Genomic DNA, 23,428 nt, shown 5'->3' with positions numbered 1-23,428 from the left:
GGTTCGTTGCCTGTGAAATATTTGGGTGTGCCGCTCATCTCGACCCGATTGCTCCAAAAGGATTGTCTTCTGTTATTGGAGAAGCTTGAAAATCGTATTATGCACTGGCGCAATAAACTTCTATCTTTTGCAGGTAGATTGCAACTTATAAATTCGGTTTTATCGTCCATGCATATTTACTGGTCTTCTGTGTTTATTTTACCGAACCGGGTGATTCAAAAGCTGGAGGCTTTGATGCGAAATTTTTTATGGTCTCATGATAGTGCGTTTCAAAAAGGCCGATCCAAAGTTTCTTGGAAAACAGTGTGTGTTCCTAAGTATGAGGGTGGTTTAGGTATTCGTCGAATCAGTGATGCTAATGTAGCCCTTATGACAAATCATATTTGGAGCATTCTTTCGAGGCGTCATTCTGTTTGGGTTGAGTGGGTTCACTCTTATAGGTTGCGAGGTAAAAGCTTTTGGGTTTGCAAAGTTCCAGCTTCCTGCTGTTGGTCTTGGAGAAAGATTCTTCAGTTACGGCCGATTGTTAGGAAGTTTTTCTGGTCCGAGATTGGAAATGGTTCGGCTACCTCTGCTTGGCACGATAATTGGAGTGAGATAGGTCCTCTGGATCAGTTCCTTTCTCCCCGGATGATTGCTAGCGCGGGTTTTAATATGGAGTCAAAGGTGTCCGATGTATATTCCGATTCGTCTTGGAGATGGCCGGTTGCGTGGCGGGACTTGTATCCGGTTCTTATTCAGCTCGATGGTATTTCTTTGCAGCCGAATAAGTCGGATAAAGTGTTGTGGCGTCAAGGTAATCAAAACCATGTGTTCTCGTCGTCTAGAGTATGGGATTCGGTTCGGTATCATGCTGTGGAGGTGGAGTGGTGCCGTCTTGTGTGGTTTGGTCAGTGTATTCCGCGTCATGCTTTTTTATTATGGCTTATCATGAGAAGGAAACTGCTTACTCAAGATAAGATTTTGAGTTGGGATTTATCGCGCAGGAAAAATATGAATATGATGTGCTGTTTATTATGCTATGCTAATCATGACTCGCATACGCATTTGTTTTTTGAATGTAAATACTCGTCACAAGTGTGGATGCTGGTTAGACAAAAAGCGGGTATGGGTTCGGTGCATGCTAATTGGGATGTCATCGTTAACTGGTTACTGGATCGGTCTAAGTCAAACTTGGCGTCAGTTTACGTTGCTAAACTGTCAGTGGCTGCTACGGCCTACTTCATTTGGCAAGAGCGGAATGCCAGATTATTTAGAAACCAGGTGAGGCCCCCGGAATCCTTAAGTGAAACCATTATACAACAAGTGCGGTACAAGCTGTTTGGAGCAAAGTTGAAAAAGTGCGAAAATGTTCGAAAGCTTTTAAGGGATTGGGATATTGAAGTTTCGGATGTGCACGATGATGGCGGCTGAGGATGCTTTTGTAATTTTTTTCTTGTTGAGTCTAGGTTTGTAGCCTAGTGGTTTGTTTTCCATTTTTTTGGTTGTCGTTTGTCTGGTTTGTCTCTGGTTTTCGCTTTCATAGGGCATGTCCTATGATTGAACTAGTGTAGGCTCTCTACACTACTTGTGTTTTTTGGTTGTGAATATATAGAATCACCGGGGTAACCCTTTACCCAAAAAAATAATATAACTATCCAATAACACACTTAACTGAGTTAACAAGGTTAACGGGATTATCATATATAGCAGAATTACATTTTTACAAAGTTTCATGCATACTTAACAGAGTTAGCATGTTTGACAGTAACAAACTAACAACGTTAATTGACTAACAAAGTTAACTAGTAGAGTTGTATACCCAACAGAGTTGCAACTTTAATTAACAAAGTTAATTATATCCCCAAGAGACTAACAGAGTTATCATATGTAACTTAATTAATAAAGTCAACAAAATAAACACTTGGGCCGAAAACAATTTTGGGCGAAAACACTAATGGGCCGAAAACTCTTATAGCCGAAATCACTTATGGTCGAAATCTATTTGGGCCGAAAACACTTTGGCCGAAATCACAGTTGGGCCGAAAACACATTGGGCCGAAAACACTTATGTGTTTTCGTGGGGAACAGGGATTTCGTGGGGGGGGGGTTTCGCCAGCTACAACAATCAGTTACGCAGCAAAGCAAAATCTTAATCATCATCATCATTCAATCATCGTGTTCACAGAGTTCATTCGGTTCAATAATCAATATTCATAACTAGTATTCAGTTGGTTAATATATATATATGTATGAAATCGAATACTAATGTCATGCCAATATCATCTAGATCATCAATCGCAGACTCACACAGTTGAACGTCTCATCTATTATACATAACAGTTTGTGAACAACCACATAGGTATGCATACATAACGATTAAGCAATCATACATGCCAGATCATCCAAACATGATTACATCGAAATCATACGATAAGCATCTTAGTTAACAGAAACATGTAGGTCACTAACCAGAGATCAAACAAGAAGGGTTTGGCTCGACCGAAGAGAAGGGCTGCCGTCGGGTTCCAAGGGTAGAGGGAAGATGCGAGAGGTGGTTAGGGTTTGCTTGCCGAATATCGTTTATGCGTAAAGATTAATACCAATACGTTTAATAGATCGATACTGGGCCAAAGCCCATTTTTGATTTCGTTGATCAGCTAGTGGACGAAAACACATATTGTGTTTTCAGCCATGGGGTTTTCGTGAGGGGTGTTTGGCATGATCCACTATGTAACTCAACAACCCAAATGTTAACCGACCTACAATCTTATCAGCAACACACTCATGCACATCAAAAGTAACACATCATTCACAACTATGGTTTAGCATATTACAAACGTGTTCCGTTGCGAAATAACTAGTCATGTAAACAAACAATCCAAACAATTACGTGTAATAAATGCGAAGATAGAAATTGTGGAAATTCGAGTTGTCACAGTAGGCGCCGTCTGCCTTCTGTTCTAATCGTTGTCGTGAGCCGCGTAAGGCTTCAGCCTTGACGTTTTCGGGTTTTAATGCTTCTACCTGAGCATCTCGTATCTGTGCAGTAAGGCTAGACTGAATCGTAAGCTGTAGCGCTCGCACGCGCCGAGGTAAAGTGTCTTTCCGACTGAGGGCGTCAGCCACAACATTGGCCTTGCCTGGATGGTACTTGATAGCGCATTCGTAATCGTTCAGTAGTTCGACCCATCGTCGTTGACGCATGTTCAAATCCTTTTGCTTAAGAATATGCTCGAGACTCCTGTGATCGGTGTAAATCGTGCACCTGGTACCGTACAGGTAGTGTCGCCATATCTTAAGCGCGAAAACAACAGCTCCCAGCTCTAAGTCGTGCGTCGTGTAGTTCCGTTCATGAACCTTGAGTTGACGAGAGGCGTAAGCAATAACCTTGTCGCGCTGCATTAACACACATCCAAGTCCCCGAATGGATGCATCACAATAAACCACGAAGTCATCTGTGCCCTCTGGCAGAGAGAGGATAGGTGCACTGCAAAGCCTATCCTTTAGGTGCTGAAAAGCAGTCTCCTGGGGATCTCCCCAACGGTAGGTGACACCCTTCTGTGTCAGTAGCGTAAGCGGCTGCGCAATCTTCGAGAAATCCTTGATAAACCGTCTGTAGTAACCTGCCAAACCCAAGAATTGGCGTATTTCCGTTGGCGTTCGTGGTGCAGGCCAGTTCCTGATCGAGTCTACCTTGGATGGATCGACATGGATCCCATCCTTGTTCACTACATGGCCTAAGAAGTGGACTTTACGAAGCCAGAAGTCACATTTTGAAAACTTAGCGTACAGCTGTTCCTTTCGAAGAAGTTCCAAAATAAGGCGTAGGTGCTGCTCGTGCTCCTCCTGACTCTTGGAGTAGATCAGAATGTCGTCGATGAATACTATGACGAACTTGTCAAGATAGGGTTTGCACACCCTGTTCATAAGATCCATAAATACGGCAGGCGCGTTCGTTAACCCGAACGGCATGACAAGAAACTCGTAGTGACCATAACGAGTTCTGAAGGCTGTCTTGGAGACGTCCTCATCCCGGACTCTCAGCTGATGGTACCCTGACCTTAAGTCTATTTTGGAGTAGTAACTCGACCCTTGCAACTGGTCGAATAAGTCGTCGATGCGCGGAAGAGGATAACGGTTCTTCACCGTCACCTTGTTCAGTTCCCTGTAGTCTATGCACATTCTGAACGTACCGTCCTTCTTCTTCACGAAAAGTACTGGAGCTCCCCAAGGCGAAAAGTACCAATCTGTCACACCCCCAAAATCCACCCGTGGAGTACCACCGCTTGGAGGCGTGACATGACCAGGATCAAGCCATCAATCATATCAAACATAGCATTTAATAATAATAAAAGTAATTAAGGTAGTTCATCATGACATGATTGATGTTTCAAAACCAAACATTGTTTAAGTAGCGGAAGCATAGTAGTGTAAACTCCAAAATAGTTATAAGTTCAATATCGTTCATGACCCGTATCCCACAACGACTTGCTCCTCCCTGTGCAAGCTCCATAATGTACCTAAGGTCCTGCAAGGCATGCAGCAAATAATCAACAACTAGTTGAGCGAGTTCACAGAAAGTAAGTTCATAACAGTAATGCATAAGTTCATCTAGTGGGGGCTTCCCATACATGTATATATTACTGGTGAGGGATTCTCACGTTTATTCTTTATAATGGGGGATTCCCATTATAGTACTTACTAGACTAGTGCAACCATGTGTTCTTCATAAACCGAGAACAGGAATACGTACTGGGTCACATAGGCTTTACATGACGTGCCCTTCATCGAGGACAGTGGTACGTGTGGGGGCTACGTAGGCTTTACGCAGCGTGTCCTTCCGACCCGGAAGACAGTAGATGGTATTGGGTTACGTAGGCTTTACGTAACGTGTCCTCCCGACCCGGGAGACAAATGGTAATTACTGGGTTACGTAGGCTTTACGTAACGTGTCCTGACTATCCTGAGGACGATGGTCTATAGTCTAGTGATTGCGTAAGTACGAGTAATCATATCATATCAACATTCCAACCCAATTCCCAACCCGGGAATCCCATGCCTTGGCTGTGTGAACTCACCTTGGATTGCTTGGCAGATACACAAAGAGTACAGGTAAGCTAGTAAATGGTCAACCACGTCCTATCATGGTTATTATTCAAGTCAGGTTTTGACTTCACGTAATGCACGTATAAAACATACAAGTTAACATGTTTCGAGCACTTATAGAACATGGTAACACCTAGCAGTCAAGAGCATAACTTGTGCGTTCTAATCTTGGCCCAACATAACCCGGCCCAATTATATACCACATATTTAACTTGTGCGATCCAATGTCTAAGCCCGAAAGACAATCAGCCCAAATAACATTCACCCAAATAACATATCGGCCCAATAAAAGTCCAATGGTATACACGGCCCAAATACATAACGCATGACAGTCAATTGCATAAGTCCAAAATGTTTGGCCCAGAATGATTGGGCCCGTGACAGTGTAGGCCCAAAACAGTGTACGTGCATAACTGGTCTCGAGTCGCAACAGGGGGTTACGAGTCGCAACAGGGGGTTACGAGTCGCAACAGCTGGTTACGAGTCGCAACAGGTGGTCTCGGCTCGTCATGGTCCGGTTACGAGTCGCAACAAGACTCGCAACCATGGTTTCGGCTCGTGCTGCTGGGTGTGAGGTTCCGAGTCGCAACGATCACCGGTCTCGACTCGCAACCGTGTGGTTAGTCAATGTAACAAACTTCCTGATTTCATGCAGGATTCTTTCAATCCGTTTCAAGGTTTCCAAACATAACCAAATCAATTAACATGAAATCAGTTACAAGACATGCTAAATCTCGATCAAACAAGACAACTTATTCAAAAATCCATATGAACCCTAATCAACATTCATGAACACTAATCTATTCCATGCCATTTAATTGAACCAACCCTAGAACTTTACACATAACATACGGGTTCAATTCATATCACAGCCGATTGTTTATTTACCCAGTAATATCACAAGATCATCGTTTAAGCAAACAAGATAGCAAGAATATCAACCACGATCAAACATCACCAACTCGCATACACGACATAGCAATATCAATTCGGTTTTAGCTTAACATCATGCAATAATATATACACGAACAACACATATTCAATCCTAGTCGGTTGATCTAAGCATGGAACATGTAAATCACAGTGTACATCATACAATCAAATACCAAACAAACACCAAAACACTAACCGGATGAAGATAGAGGATCGATCCGGTTCACAAGCTTCAAAGGGTGTGTGTGTGCCGTCGGGTTCCAAGCAACAAGAGAGAGAGCAAAAGTTGTCTAGGGTTTTGTGTGTTTTCTTGTGTTTTGTGACAAATGAGAGAACAAAACCCCTTACGGGTGTTTTACTCGCTAAGGAGAAGTGGGCCGAACCCACTAATGGGTTGCCCATGTTCCGAGTACAAGAGGTGCGGCCCAATTTGGGCTTGTGCGGTCGGATGGTGTTGTGTGGTTCGGATTGGGCTTGATTAATACACACATAATAAACACACATATTAAACATAGCACATATCAAATAATCATTCGCTTAGTAAGTCAAGTTCATATAGTCATAACATGTTCATAAACGTTACACAACGATAGGTCTAAAGTTCGAGTTGTCACAGATATGTCCCGTATTTAATAAATAAACTTTATGAACTTATTAAACCTACGTTTTGGACTTCAAACTTATGAACCATGGTCTATGAACTTATATTTTGGTATCACGTATTATGCTTCCGCTGTTTAAATTTAAAACTTGGTTAACTGGCTTTTGGTCACCAATTGTATTGTGGTTGGTTTTATTTACTTAAATACATTGTTCAATATGATTGGTGGCTCGATCCTGGTCACGTCTCGCCTCCAAGCGGTGGTACTCCGCATGGTGGATTTTGGGGGTGTGACAGTCTCCCCCCTTAAAAATTCGGACCAAGGGCCACTTCAAAACTCTGACATGTCTCCCCCCTTAAAAATTCGGACCCTAGGCTTTTCTTTTACAAAATTCGGACAAGGGGGGAGGGCATCCCCTTCACAAATTCGGACCAAGGGGAGGAGGGGCCTTCCCTACTTAAAACTCGGACAAGCCATGCAAAACTCTGACCTCCCTTTCGCCAGTATAAAAGTCGGACCCCCCACCTGCATTCTTGATTAAAATTCAGACCTAGCAACTCACCAAAAACTCTGACCTCAAATGTTTACAAAGCTCTGACCATATGCATTCAATATAAAGTTCAGACTTTTAAACAAGAAACTCAGACAAACAATCAAAACTCAGACTTTTGTGACTTCACAAAACCCTGACTGTTAACAACGAGTTTCAACATACGTGATTTCCAAATCCAATACACAGAATCAAAATAGCAGTTACATTCTTACGTTCATACGACCAGGAAACCCTAACTTCATACATTTGCATTGAACTGATCAAATCAACAATCAATATTTCTAATATATCATGCATCTAAATCATCAGGCAATTGATTACACAACTAATCAACATCATTTCACAATAATCAGAATCCAATCAATAACCACAGAATATCATATGAAGAACTAGGGTTTTAACATGAATCAATCAATCAACGATTAGCAACAAACAATGATTAAACAATTACCTTGGATTGATTCTAGACAAAGAGAGGAAATCGAGAGTAATGAAGAGCTTGTGCCAATGATGAGGATGATGATTGCCAGAGAGGATTAGAGAATGTGAAAGTACGTGTGTTGGTTTTTGTGTGATGATTAGTGAATGATTAGGGTTAAGAATGATTAGAATTTCACTAATTACTCTATACATCCCTAAGTATCAGCTTTTACATTAGTACACCCATCTCAATATAATTTACAGTTTCACCACCAAGTTCATACATTTGTCAACACTTAACACATAACCATGCACAATCACAATACACTTTATTGAATTAAAACGTATACAGTTTCATAGCAACTAATTGTGCAAATAAACAACTAAACAAACAATGAACGTGCAATAAATGCGAAATTGGAATCTCGGAAACTCGAGTTGTCACATTATCCCCAACTTGAAAGAAATTTCGTCCTGAAATTTAGCATGCGGTTACTGAGGAAGCTAGGTAAGTTGTATCGTTTAGTGGTTTTCCTGGGGTGTCACATCATCCCCCCGTTGATTTGGAATTTCGTCCCGAAATTCTGCAGTAGTAGCTTCAGCCTCAGTAGTGGTTGCACGGTTTTCGAATAACTGGGGATACTTGAGTTCCATTTGATCTTCTCGTTCCTAGGTGTACTCTGGGCCACGACGGGAGTTCCAACGAACCCGAACAAGAGGTATTCTAGTGTTCTTGAGGACCTTGACATCCCGGTCCGTGATTTCAACTGGTTCCTCGACGAACTGCAACCGCTCGTCAATAGTGAGTTCCTTAAAAGGAACTATGAGGGTCTCATCTGACAGACACTTCTTCAGATTCGACACGTGGAATACATTGTGAACTGCACCGAGTTCAGCTGGTAGGTTTAGTCTGTAGGCTACCTTGCCTATTCTTTCAGTGATTTCGAACGGTCCAACGTACTGTGGATTGAGCTTACCTCGTTTACCAAAACAAACCACACCCTTCCAGGGTGAGACTTTGAGTAGCACTCGATCCCCAACTTGGAACTCGAGCGGTTTTCTGCGTTTATCAGCATAACTTTTCTGGCGATCACGAGCTGCCGCTATGCGTTGTCGTATCTGTGCAATTCGTTCAGTAGCATCAACTACCATTTCTGGACCTGTAATCTGACTATCCCCCACCTCTGCGCAACAGAGAGGTGACCGGCATTTACGTCCGTACAATGCCTCGAATGGAGCGGCCTGAATGCTGGTGTGGTAACTATTATTGTACGAAAACTCCACTAACGGGAGATGCTTGCCATAGTTCTGAAGTGAGGTCCGAATGGAGCGGCCTCGAATGGAGCGGCCTCGAATGGAGCGGCCTTGAATCGTGCGCTCAGACTGCCCATCCGTCTGAGGGTGATAAGCTGTACTCATGTCTAATCGAGAGCCAAAAGATTTGTGCATTGCTTGCCATAGTTCTGAAGTGAATCGTGCATCCCGATCCGAAATAATGGAGGTTGGCACTCCGTGCCTTGAAACAACTTCTTTCACGTAGATGTTTGCTAGAGTAGAGAACTTATCCGTTTCTTTGATAGCCAAGAAATGAGCAGACTTTGTGAGTCGATCTACGATCACCCAAATAGTATCATTCCCACGCTGGGATCTAGGCAGACCAGTAACAAAATCCATGGAAATTTCTTCCCATTTCCACTGTGGTATCCTGGGTTGCTGAAGTAGGCCTGAGGGTTTCTGGTACTCTGTCTTGACTCTCGCACAAGTCAAACATTTGCCGACGTAAGTTGCAATGTGGGCCTTCATGCTAGGCCACCAGTATGTAGTTCTGAGATCGTGGTACATTTTATCCGAACCTAGATGTACCGAGTAGCGAGACTTATGAGCTTCATCCATCACAAGTTCTCGTAAACCGCCGTATAGTGGTACCCAAATACGCCCTGTTACATAGTAGGCGTCGTCTTCCCTCTGTTCTAATCGTTTCCTTGAGCCGCTTAAGGCTTCAGCCCTGACGTTTTCTGGTTTCAATGCTTCCACCTAAGCATCTCGTATTTGTGCAGGAAGATCAGACTGAATAGTGAGCTGCAAAGCTCGTACACGCCTAGGTAGAGTGTCTTTTCGACTGAGAGCGTCAGTCACAACATTGGCTTTGCCTGGATGGTACTTGATGGCGCATTCGTAATCATTAAGCAGCTCGACCCATCGTCGTTGACGCATGTTCAATTCCTTTTGCCTGAAGATATGCTCGAGACTCCTGTGATCGGTGTAGATAGTGCACTTGGTACCGTACAGGTAGTGTCGCCATATCTTAAGCGCGAAAACAACAGCTCCCAGCTCTAAATCATGCGTCGTGTAGTTTCGTTCATGTACTTTAAGCTGTCGTGAGGCGTAGGCAATAACTTTATCCCGCTGCATCAATACACAACCAAGCCCCTGTATCGATGCGTCACAATAGACCACAAAATCATCCGTGCCCTCCGGCAATGAGAGAATAGGTGCGCTGCATAGTCTATCCTTCGGGTACTGAAAAGTTGTTTCTTGCGTACTACCCCAACGATAGGTAACACCTTTCTGTGTCAGCATCGTAAGTGGCTGCGCGATCTTTGAAAAGTCTTTAATGAATCGTCTGTAATACCCTGCCAGACCCAAGAATTGGCGTATTTCCGTTGGTGTACGCGGTGCAGGCCAGTTCTTGATCGAATCTACCTTGGATGGATCAACATGAATCCCATCCCTGTTCACCACATGGCCTAAGAAGTGGACTTCACGAAGCCAGAAGTCGCATTTTGAAAACTTGGCGTACAGTTGTTCCTTTCAAAGAAGTTCCAAGATAAGACGTAAGTGCTGCTCGTGTTCCTCCTGACTCTTGGAGTAGATCAGGATGTCGTCGATGAAAACGATGACGAACTTGTCTAGATAGGGTTTGCACACCCTGTTCATAAGATCCATGAAAACTGCAGGCGCGTTCGTAAGCCCAAATGGCATGACTAGGAACTCGTAATGGCCGTAGCGAGTTCTAAATGCTGTCTTGGAGACGTCCTCATCCCGGACTCTCAGTTGGTGATAACCTGACCTTAGATCAATCTTGGAGTAGTAACTCGACCCTTGCAACTGGTCGAATAAGTCGTCAATACGAGGAAGAGGATAGCGGTTCTTCACTGCGACCTTGTTCAGTTCGCGATAGTCTATGCACATCCTGAAAGTGCCATCCTTTTTTTTCACGAATAGTACTGGAGCTCCCCAAGGCGAAGAGCTTGGACGAATGAAGCCCTTATCCAAGAGCTCTTGTAGTTGCTTTGACAGTTCTTCCAGTTCAGTTGGAGCTAAACGATACGGTGCGCGAGCTGTAGGTGCTGCTCCTGGAGCTAGCTCGACTTGAAACTCGACCTGGCGATGAGGCGGTAGACCAGGTAAATCTTAAGGAAACACTTGAGGAAATTCGTGTACAACTGGGATATCCTCTATTCTTTTCTCTTTCGTCGAGGCATCAGTAACTAATGCCAAAATGGCGGTGTGACCCTTTCGTAAACATTTCTGAGCCTTCAGGAAAGAGATGATGCCAACCACAACACCACTCTTGTCGCCTTGAACTTCGAGAGTTTCTTAACCCGAACGAGGAATACGAATGATCTGCTCCTTACATAGGATCTCTGCTTGCTGCTTGGATAATCAATAAATGCTAACGACAATGTCAAAACTACCCAGAACTATAGGAATGAGGTCGATGGAGAAAGCTTGACCAGCGAGGATAAGATTACAACCCTGAACTATGTGTGTGGCCTCTAGATTTTTACCATTAGCTAACTCTACGACATGTTTGGTGTTCAGGGGAGTTGGAGCACGTTTTAACATTTGGCTAACTTTCAAAGACACATAACTTGTATCCGCACCCGAATCAAACAATACAGTAACATAAAAGTCGTCGAGAAGAAACTTACCCATAACTACGTTGGGATCATTTCTGGCATCACCCTGCCCCAACACAAATGCACGACCCCTTGCTTCGTTGCCGTTGTTGTTCCCACCGTTGTTGTTGTTGCCATTGCCCTGATTGTGGTTATTGTTGTTGTTGTTGTTCTGGTTTCGGTTTAGCTGAGGGCAGTGCCTTTTGAAGTGACCTTCAGCGCCACAATGAAAACATCCCTTGTTGCCTTGTTGCTGATTCTGCGGTGGTTGGTGCTGCTGCTGATTCTGGTTCGCAGGCCGAGGGCTCCTACAATCCTTGGCCTCATGACCCATCTTGAGGCATCTTTGACAGCGACCCTTGTTACACTGGCCACTGTGGTGTCTGTTACAGTTGTTGCACCTTGGGAGGTTCCCTCGATATCCACCCTGCCTGTGACTGCCTGAAGAGTGCTGACTGGGACTCTGATAACTGTCAGTCTTTCGCTGCTGAACTTGTGACTGAACTGAAGCTGATCCCTTGCTGGAATCCCCCTCCCATTTTCTCTTGTTGTCACTGGGAGTAGCAAGTGTAGTAGCAGTGGTAACGGTAGCAGTAGCGCTGATACGTTTAGGCAGTCTGTTCTGTTCCACTGCTGATCCGTGAGGCGATGAGCGAGGCGTTGAATAGCCTGGATGTATTCAAGATTAGCCGATGTCACATGGCTCTGAATCTCTGGCGCTAACCCCTTGAGATACAATTCAATACGCTTAATTGGAGGGTCCACCATAGTTGGACACAGCACGGCCAGCTCGTTTGACCTTTTAGTATAAGCCTCAATTTCTGACCCAGTCATTTTCAAATGGTAAAACTCATCTTCCAACTTGTGAATGTCTTCCCGTGTGCAGTATTCCCTTTTGATCAGTTCCTTGAAATCATTCCAAGGGGTGGCGTTAGCAGCTGCCAACCCTAAAATCTGCACTTGCGCGTTCCACCAAGTTAGCAAAATCCCCTCTAAAGTACCAGTGGCATATTTCACCCTGCGAGCCTCAGGGCATTCACACATTTTGAACACAGACTCGAGCTACCAACGGAGGAGTCCAACCGCTCCTTCAGTGCCACTAAACGTGCTTGGACGACAGTCCATGAAGTTCTTGAAAGTACAGACGGGTTGTGGGGCGTGTTGACCTGCTTGTGCAGCTGCAAGTGCCGCAGCTACTTGTTCATTGATAAGAGCCGTCAACTGGGCTTGAGTCATGTTCACACGTCCAGACATGATCTTCATAGTAAAAGTAGAACAAGTGAGAATGGTTCGCGAGTATTGCGATGACAGAAGAGTGTAAGTACATAGGTGTTCTCAAGCAATAACAAATAGTGAGCAATGTAATCTAAGCATACTACGAGCAAAGTTCTATGTAATTCTAGCATGTAGGCAATAAACATAAACCTTATTACCTAGGATGTTGAGCCTTGCACGTGGAGCGAGGCGTCGTTGTGGATCGTTGAGCACTGTACTGGTTATAGTCTGGTTTTAATAAAAACGTTTTCCCCTTATTAAAACCAAGTTCTCTATAACCAATGGCTCTGATACCAATCTGTCACACCCCCATTATCCACCTGCGGAGTATCACCGCTTGGGAGCGTGACTGGCCAGGATCAAGCCACTAATCATATAGAACAATGTATGTAGTAAAAGTAATTGTATTCAAACCAAACCCATCCATATGAAAGGTGTTCCAAAACATAAGTATCATATCAAAGTTTAGCGGAAGCAAATGTATAAAAACCCATTCACAAGTAATGTATAAAATGTCACAATGTTCAATCAAAGCGTTCACGATCCTTGTTCCACAACGACCGTGCCTCCCCGTGCAAGCTCCAAGTACCTAACGACCTGCAAGGCATGTAACAGAGGATCAACAACTAGTTGAGCGAGTTCACAGAAAGTAAGTGCGTAATAGTAAGTTCGTTCGTAACATGTGGCTCTACTGGGCCGATAGTATGTTCTATTGGTGGGGGCTTCCCATGTTGTATATACACTAGACTATTCGTAACCATAAGTGTTCTTCACAACCGAGAACAGTAGTACGTACAAGCATTACGTAGGTTTTACGTAAGTATCCTTCTTTACCCGAGGACAGTGGTACGCGTGGGGTTTACGTAGGTTTTACGTAAGTGTCCTTCCTGACTCCGGAAGACAGTAGTATGTTATTGTTTACGTAGGTTTTACGTAAGTGTCCTTCCTGACTCCGGAAGACAGTAGCATATTCCTGTTCACGTAGGTTTTACGTAAGTGTCCTGCTTAACCCGAGGACCATGGTAGATAGTCTAGTAGCCGTGTAAGTACGAGTAATTATTCAATTCCATCATTCAACCCATTCCCTATCCCCGGGAATCCCATGCCTTGGTAAAGAGTGTGAACTCACCTTGGTTTGCTCGGTATGTTATTGCTTCTAGAGTTAAATAACGTTTAAGTCCGTTAAACACGACCTAGGGTACATTGCACATAATTTCGAGATAAGTATTTATATTCAAGTAGGGTTTACAAGTCACTGATGTCTAAACAGTTGTGATCCGTGTGAGGGTTGTGTACAGAATGATATGATAAGGATTGTTCACACATATAGGATCATGCAGTAACATTCAGTGGCATACAGACATATACAGAACGTACATTAAGCTTTAACACTGGTGTTTGTCATAAACTCAGGCTACACATCACTTGTAAAGTTCAGACAACATATATCATATGTGAAATTCGGACAAATTGTTATACAATCAAGATAGCATTAGGTTTTAAATCACCAAGTTGGACACAACCACACAAGCAAAAAGGTCAAACAACCTTCCTAGGCCAGAAACTCGGACCAAGGGGTCTCCCCCCTTAAAAATTCGGACCAAGGGCCACTTCAAAACTCTAACATGTCTCTCCCCTTAAAAATTCGGACCCTAGGCTTTTCTTTTACAAAATTCGGACAAGGGGGAGGGCATCCCCTTCACAAATTCGGACTAAAGGGAGGAGGGGCCTTCCCTACTTAAAACTCGGACAAGCCATGCAAAACTCTGACCTCCCTTTCCCCAGTATAAAAGTCGGACCCCCCACCTGCATTCTTGATTAAAATTCGGACCTAGCAACTCACCAAAAACTCTGACCTCAAATGTTTACAAAGCTCTGACCATATGCATTTAATATAAAGTTCAGACTTTTAAACAAGAAACTCAGACAAACAATCAAAACTCAGACTTTTGTGACTTCACAAAACCCTGACTGTTAACAACGAGTTTCAACATACGTGATTTCCAAATCCAATGCACAGAATCAAAATAGCAGTTACATTCTTACGTTCATACGATCAGGAAACCCTAACTTCATACATTTGCATTGCACTGATCAAATCAACAATCAATATTTCTAACATATCTTGCATCTAAATCATCAGGCAATTGATTACACAACTAATCAACATCATTTCACAATAATCAGAATCCAATCAATAACCACAGAATATCATATGAAGAACTAGGGTTTTAACATGAATCAATCAATCAACGATTAGCAACAAACAATGATTAAACAATTACCTTGGATTGATTCTAGACAAAGAGAGGAAATCGAGAGTAATGAAGAGCTTGTGCCAATGATGAGGATGATGATTGCCAGAGAGGTTTAGAGAATGTGAAAGTACGTGTGTTGGTTTTTGTGTGATGATTAGTGAATGATTAGGGTTAAGAATGATTAGAATTTCACTAATTACTCTATACATCCCTACGTATCAGCTTTTACATTAGTACACCCATCTCAATATAATTTACAGTTTCACCACCAAGTTCATACATTTGTCAACACTTAACACATAACCATGCACAATCACAATACACTTTATTGAATCAAAACGTATACAGTTTCATAGCAACTAATTGTGCAAATAAACAACTAAACAAACAATGAACGTGCAATAAATGCGAAATTGGAATCTCGGAAACTCGAGTTGTCACAGGTTTATTCAAAAACATTGTTTTGTACATTTTTTTTTACTATGGGGTTGAGTAACTTCTACTTATTCACCATACATGACATCTGTTTTCACATTTGACATCATTACATAGTTAAGTAGATGATTTCCTACTTGCTATGCATTTCATTGGTTATACATGATACACATGACATTAGACATGGTTTATACAGAAACATTTTGACATTTAACATGACATTTTGTTGGTTATTAATAAGTGACTTATGTAACGGGGCTATGCGTTATATGATAAAAGCATGGTGGATACGCCGCTGGTACTTCCTATATATAAGTGCTTTTATTGTATTATACATTGTTCCGTTATCTAAATCACTTGGACAAGGCATGAAACATTTTTTACAAGGACATGACATTGTTTTACACATTACACCTTTTATACAAAACTCATTTATACTTGGTTATTTATTTAACCATGCATTATTATTTCACCATCATTTGATTTACACATTGATTTTCACATGGTTTTACAAAGGAAAACATTTTACAAGGTTCATGACTACATTTTATTAAACACTTCTTTCAAATACAAGTCATGAATCTGCATAAACAAAACCTATGTATCTCACAGGCATTTTTATGCTGACGTACCTATTTTTACATGTGTTTCAGGTGCCAATGCATGATGGTGTTTGTGCTTCACTTAGGCGGACTCGGGCCTTAGTGACTTAAAAGACAGTTATTATGTAGTTTTAGTTGAACTCAAGGACAATGTAACTTTAATTTTAATAATACATAACTTTAAATTGCCATGGTTGTTGAAACAATAATTCTGTCGCCACTCACCTCCCCGGCGTTTCCGCCGCGGCTTTCGTTGTTTTACCGCGGCCGGGGTGTGACAGAAGAGTTGGTATCAGAGCCAATGGTTATAGGGAATTAGGTTATTAGCAATGCTTTGACCTAGACTATAACTTTCTGGGACCCTAACACAAGTTTACTTGTGTTTAGATCTTAAAACAATACCTGTCACCTATCCTTAGGTGATTACCAAAACTTGAACACAATTTCCAAAATGATTTTGAAATCAATCATCTATCCTTAGATGATTTCTTTTGGCCGTGTGCCTTCCAAATTTTCAAAATCTTGTCAAAGTTTTGGGTCTAAAGAATGTGAACACGTGCAAACTGGAAGGGTAAATGCCTGTACCCTGAGTTTTCTGTCTAAGGCTAGAGTGTTCGTACAAATCCGCAGTATCGGATCAGTCACTCTTACCTGGGAACTCTTGGGGTGAGTGTTCACTTATAGGCGAGCATGTCTTCGCGATACATTATTATGACTCATTTACTTTGATTTGTCACTGTGTGTTGTTTGTTTGCTTTGTGGTAACAAACAAATGACCACCTTCCTTGCTTTTTGTCGATTTTATTGTTATCTCATTTTCATCACATCATCTCACTCGTTTTCTCTCATGTTTCCTCTTTTAGAATGCCTCCTCGACGTAACGTTCCTCAACCTGATGCCGAACTGGCAGCTATTATAGCACAACAGATGGCTGCTATGCTACCTGATCTCATAACTCAAATAAACCAAGCCACCAATAACAATGTTAATGCACCTGCTCCGTGCAACTTTAAACAGTTTAACTCGGCTAAACCGCTCAAGTTTAGTGGTACTGAAGGAGCAACAGGGCTTCTCCAGTGGTTTGAGAGTCTTGAGAGCACATTTCGCCATGTTCAGTGTCCAAACAATCGTAAGGTCGAGTTTGCTTCGAGTGTATTCCAAAAGAGGGCTCTTACCTGGTGGAATGGGGTAATGAGAGATAGAGGTGCAGATGTTGCTTTGGGTCAAACTTGGGAGGAACTCAGGGCTCTCATGATGAGAGAATTTTGTCCTCGTCACGAGCAGAGGGCACTCGAAGATGAGTTCAATGATCTGAAGCAAGTCAGTGGTGAACACCGGGCTTACACCGACAGATATGAGGAGTTAAGCTTGCTCTGTCCGACTATGGTCACGCCTTTGGATAAGGCTATTGAGAGGTACATAGACGGTTTGCCAGATCCTTTTCAGGATATTGTCACTGGCAGCCACCCTACTACCGTCCGACAGGCCATTGAGCTAGCTGCTACCCTTACTGAATCCCAAATCAAGAAGGGTAAACTCCACAGGAAGGGTGATAAGAAGCAGAAATAGTCTGATAGTACCAAGGATAACAAGGGCAAGAAGGCTGCTGAGTCTTCGAAGAAATCGAGGAAGCGTAAGGCTTCCAAGAATTTTGCTGTCACTACTCAGACTAATCAGGCTGCTCCTAATCAGGCTGCACAGAATCAGGCAGCACAACCTGCTGCCAAGAGGCAGTATGCGGGAAATGCACCTCTGTGCAACAGATGTAACAGCCATCACCAGCCACAGTTGCAATGTCGTATCTGCACGAATTGTGGCAAGTCTGGTCATCTTGCAACCACCTACCGTTTTGCTCCGAATCAAAATCAGGCAGCTCAAAACCAAGCAGTGCAAAACCCTGCCCAAAATCCTGCACGACCTCACTTTCCGCCTGGTTCATGTTTTAATTGTGGGGATCTGACCCACTACAGGAACAATTGCCCGAGGTTGGCAAACGCAAATCAGGCACCGGCTCGTGGTAGAGCTTTTAATCTGAATGCAAATGAGGCGCGTGCGGATAACGAAGTGGTGAATGGTACGTTCCTTGTTAACAACCATCCTGCTTCTGTTCTATTTGATTCGGGTGCCGATAAGAGTTTTGTGTCCTTAGCATTTGAGCCTTTGCTTGCGATAACTAGAACAAAACTAGGAAAGCCCTTGACAGTAGAAGTAGCTAGTGGTGAACCTGTTGTACTCCACTCTGTTCTTTGAAATTGCTAGTTGAATCTCAATAACCATCTTTTCCCTATTGATCTCACACCGATGCAACTCGGGAGCTTCGATGTTATAGTAGGAATGGATTGGTTATCGAAGTACCATGCTGAGGTGGTATGTTTTGAGAAGTTGGTCCGTATACCGCTATCGACTGGTGAGATCTTAGAAGTTCGTGGGGAGAAACCCGTCAGTGGTCTTAAGCTTATGTCCTGTACCCAAGCCCGCAAATATCTACGCAAGAAGTATGTTGCTTTCTTAGCACATGTCGTAGAGGATAAAGGGAAGGGTAAGACAATCCAAGATATCCCTGTTGTTCGGGATTATCCAGAGGTATTTCCTGAAGAATTACCTGGTTTACCCCCTATGCGCCAAGTTGAGTTCCGCATTGATCTTGTGCCTGGCGCTAATCCCATTGCTAAGTCACCTTATCGTCTTGCACCATCTGAGATGCAAGAGTTGTCTAAGCAGCTTCAGGAGCTATCTGACAAAGGATTCATCCATCCAAGCTTTTCCCCTTGGGGCGCTCCTGTCCTATTCGTGAAAAAGAAAGATGGATCTTTCAGAATGTGTATCGATTACCGTGAGCTTAACAAGCTTACCATCAAGAATCGATATCCCCTACCTCGCATTGATGATCTCTTTGATCAGCTACAGGGTGCTACTTGCTTTTCAAAGATTGATCTGCGTTCTGGGTATCATCAACTTTGAGTTCTTGAAGAAGATATTCCCAAGACAGCTTTTCGTACGCGTTACGGTCATTATGAGTTTACTGTTATGCCTTTCGGTTTAACAAATGCTCCTGATGTTTTCATGGACTTGATGAATAGGGTTTGTAAACCTTATTTGGATAAGTTCATCATCGTCTTTATTGATGATATTTTGATCTATTCTAAGACTCGAGCTGATCATGAACAGCATCTTCGTCTTGCAATGGAGCTTCTAAAGAAAGAACAACTTTTCGCCAAATTCTCCAAGTGTGAATTCTGGCTTAAAGAAGTTCAGTTTTTGGGGCACATCGTCAACAAACAAGGTATTCATGTAGATCCCGCCAAAATCAGTGCGATTAAGGAGTGGGATACTCCTACTACTCCTACCGAGGTTCGTTCATTTCTTGGTCTAGCGGGTTATTACCGCCGTTTCATTGAAAACTTCTCCAAGATTGCAGTTCCTCTCACTGCTTTAACTCAGAAAAGCAAACCTTTTGAGTGGGGATCTAAACAGGAAGAAGCTTAAGACCATCAAGACAAGGAACCCTAATGCTCTCTCTCCTATGGCGATTTTTCTTGTTCTTCATGAAACCTGATTTTCTTCGTGATCTGATGTATAACAGTCTGTGATTAGAGTTTTGATCCTTTCAGAATTCTATAACGAACTCGTTAGCAATAGTGATCGATCTAAAGTAGGGTTTTCACTTTTTTCGTTTGCTTTAATCGCCGCCTTAGGTATCAGTATTGAAACCCTGATTTATTACGTTGGTTGTTGTTGATTGCGGTTAACTGAGTTTAATTTAGCTAGATTGATAACTCCAACATAATCGATTAAGGGTGGCGGACTGATTCTAGGGTTCTAGGATTTAGGGTTTTGTTTTCGTTCCTGCTTTCGTTTGTTGCGGCTTTAGGGTTTTGGGTTATCGTGTGCATGGTTGTTTAAAGTTCTGATTTCACGTGAGAGTTGTTTGTTTAGCTATGGAGGTTCGTTCCAAGACTGGTGACGTTACTGCTAGTGTCTTGCATGACCGCGGGAAGCCGCCTGACCCGCTGAACAGTTTTGCTAATAAACCAACCGACCTAGATGGATCTGATTACTTGAATGAAACGGTGGGTGAGGAGATACCTACACCGGGTACAGCACCAATTCGTGGGATTGGGTTACGAGTTACTAACATTGAAGGCAACCCTCTACTTCCGAGAAGAGGTATGTTTTCTACGTCGAATGTATCGGTTTTGGATGGGTTGATGAATATTTCTAAACCTGTGGAAAACTTGTTTGCTGCTGGAGCATCTTTGTCGTCGACTAGCAAGGATGATAATGCTGGTCAGTGCCAGGAGATGCCTTCGTTTGCTAATGTGGTCCAAGGGAATAAGGCGGATGTTAAAGTGAATTTTCGTTCCTTAGAGACGAGTGAGAAACAGGATGGGTGTGATGTGGTCCTTTCTAGGGAATCGGTCAAAGTTGTGCATGATAAGCTTGCTAACACGCTATATGGGTATTTCTTGGGGGACCGGGTTGCTTTTCCCGTGGTGGACTATTTTGTTAGAAATAATTGGAAGCGGTATGGATTGCAAAAGTCAATGATGAATGCCAACGGCTTTTTCTTCTTTAAATTTGCTGATCAAGCAGGTATGCAAAAGGTTCTTACTGAGGGGCCATGGATTATTCGTTCACAGCCGTTATTTTTAGAAGTGTGGTCGCCATCGTTAAAGCTTGAGAAAAAAGAAGTGAAAACGGTTCAGGTTTGGGTAAAATTCCATGAGGTTCCTCTAGCGGCATATACGGAGGATGGTTTAAGTCTAATTGCTACAACCATTGGTGTGCCAAAGGCTTTGGATTCGTTCACCACGTCTATGTGCGTTGATGGTTGGGGGAGAAGCAGCTATGCTCGGGCCCTGGTAGAAATTTCAGCAGATTCTGAACTGAAAGAAGAGTTAACGATTGCGGTTCCTTGTCTTGATGGGGATGGGTTTGTAAAGGAGAAGGTCTACGTTGAATATGAGTGGTGTCCTCATAGGTGTGGCCGATGCTGTGTTTTCGGGCACACCCATGAAAATTGTCCTCTGCAGGCTCCTAGAGTGTCAAAAGATAAAAAACAACAACATAAGGGTCCGGGTTATGATAGAAAGATGAAGCAGCCGGTTCAGGATCCTGGTCCGTCAAAGAGACAATCTACTGTGGATGACGATGGGTATACTACTGTGCTAGGGAAGAAGGCAGCGAAAAAAGTGGGTTTTAATGTCAATAAGCCGAAGCCAAAATTTGAATATCGCCCAGTTTCTACTAATCGGAAAGATAACGGGAAGTCTAAATCGGAATCAACCAATGTGGTGTCTCAAAATCCTTTTGATGTTTTGAATGAAGTGAATGAGGAGCAAGGCCAAAGTAGTAAAGCGGCTGGAGATGGTAATGATCCGAGTGCTAATGAGGAGCCGGATGGGGGTAGGCAAGATCCGGCCCAAGTAAATCTGGATGACGATGAGCTTGTTGATGATTTTTACGAAGCGGATGGCTATGAAATGGATGGTTTTTTGAGGCAAGGTACTATTAACACTAAAAAAGGGGCAAGCACTCCTTCTTCATCGGTCCTCAATGGTTAGTCTCGCCTCTTGGAACATAAGGGGTTTGAACCGCCCCATAAAGCAAACGGAGGTTTGCCATGCCATTAAGGAGTTAAAGTTAAGTTTATGTGCAATTCTAGAATCTCATGTGGAGGTGAGTAATCTGCCTAAAGTGTGTAAGGCTGTTTTTCGGTGGTGGAACTGGACGTCGAATGGGGGCCATTGTGTGAAGGGTACGCGTATTATTGTTGGTTGGAATCCGGCTATTCTTGATGTTATGGTGCTTTCGGAGACTGATCAGGTTATGCATCTCCAAATAATTCTAAAACAGTCTAAGAAAATGTTTTTTTGTTCGGTAATTTATGCAGCAAACTACTACATTAGTCGGAGGGATTTGTGGAAACAACTTTCTTTGCATAAGAATTTTGTTTGTAATGAACCTTGGGTTATTCTAGGTGATTTTAATTCGGCGTTGAATCTTGAGGATAAATCTATGGGTTGTTCCTCGGTGTCCCTGAGCATGAAAGAGTTTCAAGAGTGTGTGGATGAAATTGAGATGGTTGATATAAAACGCACTGGTATCCATTTCACGTGGAATCAGAAACCAAAGAAAGGGATTGGGCTAATGAAAAAGATAGACAGAGTTATGGGAAATTCTCATTTTATAGATAAGTTTCCGAGTGCTTTTGCTGATTTTCATCCTTCTCGGTTATCGGATCATTGCTCGTGTGTGGTTAGCGTCCCGGATATGGAAAATAGAAAACACCGGCCTTTTAAATTTGCTAATTTTCTGGCTTATAAACCTGATTTTTTGCCGATTGTGGAGAAGGGGTGGGGTATGTCCATTGATGGAGTGTATCAATTTTCGGTTGTTAAAAAACTCCGTCTGTTGAAATCTCCGTTACGTGCGTTGCTTTATCACCAAGGTAACTTGCATAAAAAAGTTGAAGAGCTTAGAGTTAAGCTTGACCGTATTCAGCGTGATATGGATAACGATCCGTCTAGTCTTATGCTGCGTGAGGAGGAAGCTATTACTAGAAGTGATTTTCAAACCGCGTTGTTAGACGAAGAGAGGTTTTTGAAGCAAAAATCTAAAGTGGACTGGTTAGCGGCTGGGGATATGAATACGGCCTTTTTCCACTCGACACTCAAGAACAGAGTTCACTATAGCCGTATTGAGGTGATTCGTGATGTTCGAGGGAATGTTTATACGGATGAGATGGTTTCGGGAGCTTTTGTTGATCACTATGAGCACTTTTTGGGCTGCCCGGGTAATCCGACTATTAGTCCGACTCCTGAATTGTTTTCTAAAAGTTAGAGAGGGATGTTGCTCGCCATATGGTCCGTCCGGTTACTCCTGATGAGGTTAAAAGGGCAATGTTCTCCGTGGGTTCGGATAAAGCCCCTGGTCCTGACGGGTTTACAGCGGGTTTTTTTAAGAATGCATGGCCTATTGTTGGTGATGAGGTATCAAAAGCTGTTATAGATTTCTTTGCTACAGGGAAACTTTTAAGGGAATTAAACCACACGCTTATTGTTCTTATTCCCAAGACATCCTCGCCATCTGTGGTTACGGACTACCGTCCGATTGCTTGCTGTAATGTGCTTTACAAGTGTATTAGCAAGATTGTTGCTGACAGGATCAAAGGAGTGCTTAATGACATTGTGAGTGTCAACCAGTCGGCTTTCGTTCCAGGTAGAAAAATTTCCGATAATATTATGTTAACTCAAGAGTTGATGCATAATTATCATAGAAACATCGGCCCCCCTAAATGTGCGTTTAAAGTGGACATCCAGAAAGCTTACGATACTGTTGACTGGGTGTTTCTAAAGAA

General features: G+C 42.8%; 1 protein-coding gene across 1 annotated transcript; it reads left to right on the top strand.

Annotated features, from left to right (window-relative positions):
• Positions 1–20,006: 20,006 nt before the first annotated feature.
• Positions 20,007–22,911, top strand: LOC110870631. The gene is made up of 2 exons (XM_022119812.1): positions 20,007–21,627; positions 21,734–22,911. The coding sequence occupies exons 1-2, from the start codon at positions 20,007–20,009 to the stop codon at positions 22,909–22,911; spliced, it is 2,799 nt and encodes a 932-aa protein (XP_021975504.1).
• Positions 22,912–23,428: the final 517 nt, after the last annotated feature.

This window comes from Helianthus annuus, chromosome 8 (assembly GCF_002127325.2).
Source record: "Helianthus annuus cultivar XRQ/B chromosome 8, HanXRQr2.0-SUNRISE, whole genome shotgun sequence".
Taxonomy (NCBI): domain Eukaryota; kingdom Viridiplantae; phylum Streptophyta; class Magnoliopsida; order Asterales; family Asteraceae; genus Helianthus; species Helianthus annuus.
The sequence above is the reverse complement of the archived record's forward strand: the minus strand, read 5'-3'. Positions and strand labels throughout refer to the sequence as shown.